This window comes from Pongo abelii, chromosome 9, assembly GCF_028885655.2.
Source record: "Pongo abelii isolate AG06213 chromosome 9, NHGRI_mPonAbe1-v2.0_pri, whole genome shotgun sequence".
NCBI classification, from domain to species: Eukaryota; Metazoa; Chordata; class Mammalia; order Primates; family Hominidae; genus Pongo; species Pongo abelii.
In genome coordinates, this window is record NC_071994.2 from 116,448,091 (window position 1) to 116,458,477 (window position 10,387).

The 10,387-nt window shown below is 51.1% G+C and overlaps 1 protein-coding gene across 14 annotated transcripts in view; it reads left to right on the plus strand.

Moving 5' to 3' along the window:
- Positions 1-10,042, plus strand: part of NCAM1 (neural cell adhesion molecule 1) — a 316,550-nt gene extending 306,508 nt beyond the window's left edge. For 8 of the 14 annotated variants that reach the window (XM_054525078.2, XM_054525079.2, XM_054525081.2 and 5 more), the window contains 4 exons: positions 1,869-2,076; positions 3,420-3,536; positions 4,594-5,409; positions 6,901-10,042. In XM_054525078.2, the coding sequence (XP_054381053.1) occupies positions 1,869-2,076; positions 3,420-3,536; positions 4,594-5,409; positions 6,901-7,021 (1,262 nt within the window). In that variant the 3' untranslated portion in view covers positions 7,022-10,042. The remainder of the gene's footprint in view (positions 1-1,868; positions 2,077-3,419; positions 3,537-4,593; positions 5,410-6,900) is intronic. The other 6 variants (XM_054525086.2, XM_054525087.2, XM_054525088.2 and 3 more) reach the window with 1 other exon arrangement.
- Positions 10,043-10,387: the final 345 nt, after the last annotated feature.

The window sequence follows — 10,387 nt, forward strand, 5'->3', positions numbered from 1 at the left end:
AAAGCCCAAAGACAGGTGGCCAGAGCTGGGTTCTCCAAGCAGAGTTCTTCGCCATCTCAAGCCTTCCTGGGGGAATGCGCTAGGATCTTCAGTGCGAGGTCGGCAGGGACCAGCCAGAGAGCCTGAGGAGGAAGGGCTGGGAGGCAAGCCAAGGTCCCAAAGGGACTAAAAACGTGTGCGAGCTGCACCCAGGGGTCTCAGGAGTCATTTGCGAGGGATCCTCTCTGGCATGGTAGGCTGATGGCCCGTTCCCCAAACTGAAGTTTGAAATATGGACCAGTGGAGAGGGACAGCCACCAGAGAAGCACTACAGTGCCCGGACAGAGACCCCTGGGGCACACAGAGCCATCACTACCGCCACCCTTCCGCAAATACAGGCTGCATGAAAAACGAAGAATGTGTGGCCCAGCTCTGGTGCTGGTTACCCAGTTACATGTTCCCTCCACTATCTATCTAGCATGATACATGGCTCGCAAGCTGCTGAGCCTGGCCTGTTACTTGGCAAAGCCTAGTGAGCTGGGTTGGGAGTGGGGTGGCTGGTGGGGTGAGCCCCAGGTAGAGCTGGCTACAGTTCCCATCTTCAGTCTGCAGTCCTGGGTGGCTTCAGTTGGCCCTGAGAGCACAGGAAGCTTTAGACAAAGTCTACTGGTGGGGCAGGGCTGCCAGTTATGGAAGCAGGTCATTCTGGAGGAAAGATGAATTAGAAGTGCCCATATTTCAGTCGAGGGTGATTGTTCCCACATTGACTTAATGGCAGAGCTCCACAATGGGTCCTTGCTTCCTGCATTATGACCACTGTCTCCCAGACACTGATGGGAACCACCAAGAGGTCTATTGGTCCATCCCAGGCAACTAGTGTCAATCGTAACCATAGGTTGATCTCCCAGGGGCCCCAGAGAGCTGAGTCCAGGTCTCTCTGTGAAACTATCAATAGCCAAAGACCCTGGGGGGATTGCAGATGGGCACCAGGGAAGTAAGACACAGGCTGAGTCTTTCAGAGTGAGTCCAGCCAGAACCAGGGTGCCAGGTGCTAGAATGTGAGAGTGCGTGCTTGTCTGCATGGGCGTTTATCCTGCGTGTGAGTGTGCCTGTGTGTGTGTGCACCTCTGAGTGAGTCTGCACTCACTTCAGGTTTTCCTGAAGTCTGGTCCAAGCAGGCCTGAGCTCCTAGATGGTGAGTATTCCCAGACCTTTCACCTTGCCCACTGAGCCTGGGGAGGCCTCCATGTCTCTGGAGTCACCCGGGCTTCACTCGTCTTCCTGGGGTGCAGTGAGGAGGGTAAACCATGAACCCAGTGTGCTCTAAGGCAGGGCTCCTTTGGGGTCATTCCTAAAGAGGGAAAGAGGAAGTGGAGAAGTATAATGGGGATGCTATTGTGATGGACAACCCAACAAGCCCCAAGAAAGCCCCAGAAACCCTCCACCACCCCATTTTGGGCCCCTATCCCTGAGCACTCGAGGAGCCACAGCCCCGCCTGAAATCAGTGATCACTGCCTGCCTGTGCTGCAAAGCCTTTTGCCCTGGTCCAGGGGAAACACAGCAGCGCCCTCCAACTGCCTCATTATCCAGTGTTCTCAGACAGGCGGGGCTCAGTCTGCTCCTAGGACTTATGGGAGGCCAGCTGACCAGGCTCACCCCTGTCCCCAATCTGTGAGGTGATGTTGTCATCCCTCCCTCTGGAAGGTATAGAGAGACCCTGTTTTCTCAACTCTGGGGCATAGAAAGTCCCCAGGAAGGTGTCACTCTGGACATGAATGCCATGACTCTGTCCTCTGGGCCCTCCCCACCCCCAGGGGCTTTTGCGGGCAGGGTCCGGAGGTCTCACATTTCAGTCTGTTAACCACAAGCCATCTCTCTCCCACCCAAGCCAATGGCAGCCCCACCTCAGGCCTGAGCACTGGGGCCATCGTGGGCATCCTCATCGTCATCTTCGTCCTGCTGCTGGTGGTTGTGGACATCACCTGCTACTTCCTGAACAAGTGTGGCCTGTTCATGTGCATTGCAGTCAACCTGTGTGGAAAAGCCGGGCCCGGGGCCAAGGGCAAGGACATGGAGGAGGGCAAGGCCGCCTTCTCGTGAGTGCAGACCTGTCCACCTTGCTGAGGTTTGGGCTTTGCTCCAGCCCAGGGACCCAGTAGCTGCACCACCCTGCGCCATCAGCTGGTGCCTTTCCTTACATTGCACGTTCTCCATTTGGAACCCTGAGGGGGGAAAAACATTAGAGAAAAGTTTCTCAAAGCATGGTCTTTGGGGGTTACCTGTTTGAAATGTAGACTCTTGAGCCCAATCCCAGATCTCCTGTATTAGAATCTCCCCAGAGTATGAAAATTCCTATACAGGTCAAAATGAGGGAAACTGTCAGAACTAAACCTGGGGAGGCGCTGCCATGGAGTGGGGCAGCATTAGAGGGACACACTTGCCTTGCTTTTGTACATTGTTTATTCATTCGTTCATCCATCACTCAACAAATATTTATCAAGCAGCTGCTGCAAGCAAGGCAATGTTCCCAGGCACATAGGTATAACAGGGAACAAACAGATAGAAATTCCTGTCCTTATGGAGCTGATGATCCAGATACTGTCCCTCCAACAGCATCTTGGAGAAACAGATCCTAAGCCAGTTAGCGGGAGCCTTCGAAGACTGTCACTGGGTGGAGCAGAGCTGGAGCAAGCCAGAAAGGGACTGAGCAAGGAAATAAGTTGTTTAGCACCACCACATGCCAGGCACTGTATATGCATATACATGTATGTGCGCATACTTAGAAATGTATGTATAGGGGTGACTCACGCCTGTAATCCCAGCACTTTGGGAGGCTGAGATGGATGGATCATTTGAGGTCGGGAGTTCGAGACCAGCCTGGCTAACATGGCGAAGCCCCGCCTCTACTAAAAATACAAAAATTAGCCGGGTGTGGTGGCATGCTCCTGTAATCCCAGCTATTCGGGAGGCTAAGGCTAGACAATCGCTTGAACCCAGGAGGCAGAGGTTAAAATGAACCAAGATCACGCCAGTGCACTCCAGCCTGGGTGACATAGCGAGACTCTGTCTCAAAAAAAAAGAAAGGAAAAGAAATGTATGTATACCTGTGTACAGAGATAGATGTATGTATTTGAGCAATGATCTGTGTCAGGCACTGTGTTTAGCACTTCCCATGCATCCTCTCATTGAATTCTCATAATAACCAGGCAAAGTAACAATGTTTTTGCCTCATTTTACAGATGAAGGAACTGAGGCAGGGTGATTAAATCTGAAGCTTAAGGTCACACAGCTAGCAAGAGTTGGGCTGAGACTCATACATTTGAATCTGTTGGCTCTGGATGCCCACCGTGCCAGCCTTGGGTTGAGTCATAGCTGCTCTTCCGTGGGAGCCCCTCCCTGCAGCTGCCCTAGGGTCTAACCAGCAGTGCTGTCTCCACAGGAAAGATGAGTCCAAGGAGCCCATAGTGGAGGTTCGAACGGAGGAGGAGCGGACCCCAAACCATGATGGAGGGAAACACACAGAGCCCAACGAGACCACGCCACTGACGGAGCCCGAGTACGTGGGCTGGGAGGGGCTGGCACCTGCTCTGTGGAGACCCCCACACCCACCTCCCCACCCTACCCCCACCTCCCGTGCCCCTACCCACAGCTCCTGGCCAAACAGCTCAGGCCAGGATTCCAAACCCTTGGCCACAAGACCTGCTTGGCTAAGAAATGCCTGACCTCAGGCATTTCTGGTTCTATTTCGATGGCTGTGAGTACCCTTAGAAGGCTCCTGTATAAGTGGGGATCCCTGGATCCCTAGCCCCTGTTCTCAAGTTATGCATATATTCTGGAAATGGCTTAAGGTGGCAAAATCTCACTGAGAGGCTTAGCAGAGTCTGCTTAGGATTTCTTGAAATTCTAGGGTTTTGTGTTTTCCCCCTGAAAGGATAAGGGAAGCTGGGGACCTGGTAAATTTCCTTGCCGCCTCCTCTGTTCAGAAAGCTCAGGGACCCACAGAGCCCCTGACCAGTTGTGGTTGTAATGCCTGCCTAGCTGTCAAGGATCCTATGGGCTTAAAGGGAATGGAGTTTCAGGGAACCACAAAATCTGGACTGGAAGAACCCACAGCTCCTAGGAGCCATTCTGAGTACTCGTGATCTGCCTTATTCATGACTTTTCCCATCGGTGCCCTGGGGAGTCCTGCAGGGCAGCTGGGCCCAGTTCCTCTGGGACCTGGGAAGCCTAGAGCAGGTGGATGCTGAACAGAAGTCTGCCCCCTCCTTGAGTCGAGATCCAGGGCAGGGATCAGGAAGCCCTAGGCAGGTCTGCAAGGACTTCAGGGAAAGGGAGCTCTATGCAGAGAGCTGGAGAGACATCAGCAGGGAAGGGCTAGCAGGTCCCTTTTGAGACCCCCACGTTCTCTGTCGTCTCCTGTGTCCTCTTCTGCCCACCTGGGCGTGTGCTTCCTCTCAGCATCCTTCTCTCTCTGTGGGCCTGTGTCCGTGCCTGTGCCTAACTGCATGCCCCCACCCCCATGGTCCCTGTCCTGGGCTTCAGCCCTCCTCCTCGCTTCTCTGTCATGTCTCAGCTTCATTGTCTATTCTCTTCTACTTCCTGTCCTCCCACAGGCTGCCTGCCGACACTACGGCCACTGTCGAGGACATGCTGCCTTCTGTCACCACCGTCACCACTAACTCTGACACTATCACCGAAACCTTTGCCACTGCTCAGAACAGCCCCACCAGTGAGACCACCACCCTGACCTCCAGTATTGCCCCGCCCGCCACGGCCACGCCTGACTCAAACTCTGTACCGGCTGGCCAGGCCACCCCTTCCAAGGGGCCCAGCGCCTCTGCCCCTTCCCCGGCCCCAGCTTCAGCCCCCAAGGTCGCCCCCCTCGTTGACCTGAGCGACACCCCGACCTCAACCCCTGCCGCTAGCAATTTGTCTTCTAGTGTCCTGGCTAACCAAGGGGCTGTCCTCAGCCCAAGCACCCCCGCTAGTGTCGGGGAGGCCTCTAAGGCTCCTCCGGCCAGCAAGCCCACCCCTGCACCAGTCCCCACCCCGACTGGGGCAGCCAGTCCTCTAGCAGCAGCGGCTGCCCCTGCCACAGAAGCCCCTCAGGCCAAGCAGGAGGCTCCCAGCACCAAAGGCCCGGACCCGGAGCCCACCCAGCCCGGAGCCGCGAAGAGCCCGGCCGAGGCAGCCACAGCCCTTGCTAGCCCGAAGAGCGAGGCTGCCTCCGTCAGCACCACAAACCCTTCCCAGGGCGAGGACTTTAAAATGGACGAAGGGAACTTCAAGACCCCAGATATTGACCTTGCAAAGGATGTTTTTGCAGCCCTGGGCTCTCCTGCTCCCGCCGCTGGGGCCAGTGGACAAGCCCCTGAGCTTGCTCCTTCCACTGCAGACAGCTCTGTTTCGCCTGCGCCAGCAAAGACCGAGTACGGCCTCTCTTTGTCTGCTGTCATCGGGTTGTGTCCTGTGGTGGTGTGCTGTGTCCTCCTTGTTAGATGTGTCTTCAGCCTCATCCAGGGCTTCTCTGAAGCGACCGTCAACCAAGGGGCCGGGATAAGGCAGAGAGAGCAGGACAGGCAGCTGGGCCCCAGGAGCAGCCGCCTGCTGGCTAATTAGGCCATGTTAATTATGTTTTATCCTTATCAACCTAGCGGCGGCTTCTGTTTTCCCTGGGGGAGCCCTTGCAGTCAGGCCACTGATGAGAATAGCTTGGGAAGCAGGCTAAGAAGGCCAAGGTGCCCTTATCAGCCACCCTGGGGCCCCCAGTCAGTGTGTTATTCACTGCCAGGCTGAGTCCGTACCAGAAAGGCACTGATGTGCAGGAAGAAGAGGTAGGCCCCAGGCCCGTGGCAGGGGAGGGTGCAGTCCAGAGGCCCCCTCACACTGTGGCTCAGATGCTCACCCTCCCCTCCCAACCCCGGCCCCCAGCCCACTCTTGCTTCTCCTGCTCTTAGAGTGGCTGGGAAGACTCGGGGCTCCCCAGCATCCAATGGCTGCTGGGTCTCTAAGTTCAGGAGAAAGTCCTTAACCTTTCAGGTTTGTAAGCGTCTTGCCAAAATTCAGTGGCACCAGCTGAGGCTGGGGTCTGTGCCTGTCCCCATGCATCCTCTGACCCGACTCCCTTTCCTGGAACTGATGGAGGCAGAGTCAGACCTAGATTTTTATAGAGGCTCCTGTGGCTGCTCCCCAGATAAGCTGCCATGCTGCCACCATGGGCTGCAAGAGCCCTGAATCTCAGCATCGGGAGGGAAAAGGACTCTGATAGCCCTGCCCACTCAGCTGCCCTCAACTCTCGCATAGCCACCAGGCCCACTCTAGTACCCCACCAGGCTGCCATGAAAAGCTGCCTCCATCAGTGTTTTCTCACCCTACCCAGGCAGGCCCTAGAGGCATCATCCTGCAACAGCACAGGGTGGGGTGGGAAGGGACAGGCAAGAGTGGGTTGCAAAGGGGCCCCTGAAATCAGTGCTGGGAGCCCAGCCCAGCCCAGCAGGCTGCATTTACATCCAGCTGAGCTGTTGCCACTGCAGCTGGTCAGGGTGAGAAGGAGCTGCCTCTGCTGCCCCCTTCCACCACCCCAGGTAAAAACACAGCCTCTGGCATCAACTTAGGGCTGGAAGAGGAAAGGACTAGTTCTTCTAACTAACTCAGTGCTTCTCAACTATGGCTGCACATTAGAGTCACTTGGGTGCTTTTAAAAGTCACTGTGTCCGGACCAATTAAATCAAGATTTCCGAGAACACGGCCCAGGCTTGGATGATTTTTAGTGCTCCCAGGTGATTTGACGGGCAGAGGTTGGAGCCGGGTGCTGTCACTGGAGAACCCCCCTCCTCCCCGCTGTCCCCAGGGACTGGATGCAGGGGCGAGATGTCTGCAGACTGTGGTCTCAGTGGTTCTGTTTTCCTGATTCTCTGCAGGAAGGGCCCTGTAGAAGCAAAGCCAGAGTGCCAGGAGACAGAAACGAAGCCAGCGCCAGCCGAAGTCAAGACGGTCCCCAATGACGCCACACAGACAAAGGAGAACGAGAGCAAAGCATGATGGGTGAAGAGAACCGAGCAAAGATCAAAATAAAAAGTGACACAGCAGCTTCACCAGAGCATTTCCAACACCACAGACACACACACACACACACACACACACATCTCATTTCTCTAGTGTCTTTTGCCTTTAAAAAAAAACTAAACAGATAAAACATGGGAATCTCCTTTTTGTAGGTTTATAGAAAGGGTCCCTTTGTTGCGTACTCACTTGTAAGAAAATGAGACAAAAAGGTTAAACCCACAGCCAAACTAGGACACTCCGTTCCCTGAAACCATTTAAAAATCAGACAAAAGGACCCCAAATTAAGAATCTAGGAAGCTCAGAAACGAAATCTAGGTTCAGGAAGACCACACTTGGTGTTACCCGATTGGCACAGACCAGTTTCAGAGAAATACTTTCAGGCACTAAGACTAATCAAATGAACAAAGTCCACAGTTTATTTTTATACTTTCAGTCAAGTTTGAACTCTGTAAAACCTCATAAATAAGTTATAATTTCTGTTCACTTTGTATTTGTTCAGTATGCAAAGTGTGTCACCCTTTCTAGCTGAATTCAATTCCCACGTAGACTCTTATTTTGTAGGAAGAATGCCAAATTGCAGCTTCTGGGGGTAGATCTCAATTTGCAGTATTCAGACTTCTTTTTCTTTCTTTTACATTCTTTTTTTTTTCTTTCTTTCTGCCAACTTTGTTTTCCAGTGTTTACAAGGTGACAAATGTTCGACTTTGGTTGTGTTTAAATTGTCCATGTAAAATAGCTGCCTTTTATTTTTTAAGGTAACAAATACCACCTAGAGGTAGGTAGGATCATCCCACGCTTGCTTTAGCACAGGACAACTTTACAAAACATGATTGTTTACAGCTGCTCTTCCCCTCTTTTTCTGATCTGCAGTTTTTGCCTGGGTCCCACTCAGGTGAAAATCCATCTCATTCTGGAATGGTTTTGCTTTTGAATTTTTGGTTATTTTTGTGTTTCTTTGGGGATTCGACCACTTTCTGATTAGCCGCCACCTGCCTGCATCTGTGAAAAGGGATCTGCTCCCAGGCGTTCTCACCCTTCTTTTGAAGGACTCCTTAGGCTTTGTTGAATGAAGCAGAGAAGATTGTATAGTTGGGGCTGGTCTTGGTGAACACACATTATTACCCCACACATCCCCTTTGTGTAGAAAGCCAAATAAAATATATACATACCATTTCCTTTTGAGCCCAGAATCTAGATTTGAGCGGAAGAGCATGTGTGCTTCAGGGAATTAGTGTCTTTTTTTGGAAATCTGTTGAAGTAAAGTAACATCGGCCTTCTGTTCACTTAGGCAGCATTTATAGAAACAAAAGAAGAAAGAAACAACCTACTGTCTGGAGTCATAACACAACTTTCCTGGATTGGAAACCAAGTGGGGGAAAAAAATACAGAAACTTTAAGGGGGATGGGAGGGGGGGGAGAAGGGAAAAGCCAGCCCTTTGTATAGAAATTTTGCTTTTTTTTTTCCTCATTCTACTTTAGAACTGCAAGCTTGTGCACTGTGGATGCGTGAATATTTTAGTGTGAAACGTGTTTTTGTCATAGTATTGAAATAAAACTTCAACATAGTTTGGTTGTGGAAGGTATAGCAGATAGTTCAGAAAAAATATTCAGGAAACAAAAATCGCTCTTAAAAGGAATCGAAGCCTTTAAACAAAGAAAATGAAATACAAATGATGATGATGATGAAAATGATGCTAAGTAAACAGAAATCAGTACTCCGCATGCGCTCCTCTCCTAAGGTACGAAGCAGCAAGAGGTTAGGGTGGCAAGGCTGCCTCTAGGTCCATTCTGTGGGCCACTCTCCCCAACGTTCTGACACTTCTGCAGTCTGATCAGTGGCGATGCTAGATTATAATTTCAAACTGTGAAGAATAATGGTCTTGTCATTTGCTCAACGTGGGGTTATGTTGCATTTTCTCAGCTCCTGGGGATGGAAATGGAGGATCCCAGAACATACAGCCCTGGCCCCTGTGATTCTAGGGCCTGCACAGATCTCTGGTTCAAATGCACAGGCCCTCAGAATAGAGGAACATGAAGAGAGATCTTAGAGCACACAGTAGAATGTGAGAGCCTGGGTGTCTGAGACCGGGAGGGCCCAGCAGTGAGGGGCAGGCTCTTCCGGTCACCAGGCTGTTCAGTGGACTCAGTTCTTCATCTTGTAATGTCGATGGCTTTGCCACACCAGGCCAAGCCCATGCCCTACCTTGTCAAGAATGTCAAAGTTGTTGTGGTTAGGTCTAACTGATTTTGGTTCTGATGGTTAGGAAGAAACAGGTCAGCCCTCAGATCACCTGGCCCGGGACAGCTGACCCCCTAGAACCCTGGCTCTGCCACTAGCTAGGACCTAAGACTCTGCCCACATTTTGGTCTGTTCGCTCCCATTACGCATAGGTTTGTCTCAGCATGCAAGAGTTTTCCTTTAAAAAAAAAAAAAAAAAAAAAAAGCAATGCTTTCTCTAAAATCAAAGAGGGAGTCATTTTATTCCAAGATGTTTTATGTTAAGAGATCAAAGCTTATAATTTTCTTTTTTAATTTTTGAAGGAGGGATCAACTCCAGTTTCCAATGTCTATGTGTCTATGTGTGTATGTGCCATACATATGTATTCACATGAAGACCGGCATGGCCAAGTTCTGCTGGAGGAGCACTAAAGTGTGATGAGCAGGGCCACTGGACCCTGCAGGGCTGTGGTGTATATAGTGCAGCTTTGGAGGTGGAACTCTATTTTCACACTTTTCTATGGAGCCTTCCGAGTCCCAGGTTTTCACTCAAGGCTGTCTGTCTGGATGGCGGTTTTCAGACCTCCATTAACATCCCTACCCAGCATTCTGTACTTCGGGGGCCTTCTCTCTTGTTACAAAACTTTTTACCAAGTGAAACATCGATACCACCTTTGTTTCCATTCTCACTGGTGTAAATACTGAGTACTAACTGAGAATTTTGACTTTGCATTCTGTCGGAATACTTGTGTTCAATAAAAATTGAAAGAAAAAAGCTATTACGATCATACTGGGGTTTATTTCGATGCGGTAAGAGTCTGTTATGTGCATCAAATGTGGACATGCATGTGTAGTTCCTTTAGGACCTTGTGTGCGAGGAAGGTTAGTGAAGTCTCAGTGTCTTGAGTTCATGTGTTGCCTGAATGATGCTTTCTGTATTTTTTCTCACAGGCTGATAGATGAGAGTCCTAATTTAGAAGGGGCAGACATCAGATTCATAAAGGTTTCCTTCAAACCCTGATTCTGCCACTCACTGGTTGACCTTGAAAGAGTTGCTTAATCTCCCCAAGATTCAGTTTCCTTTTCTGACATTCAGGAAATACCAAGAAAAGACAGTTAGGGTG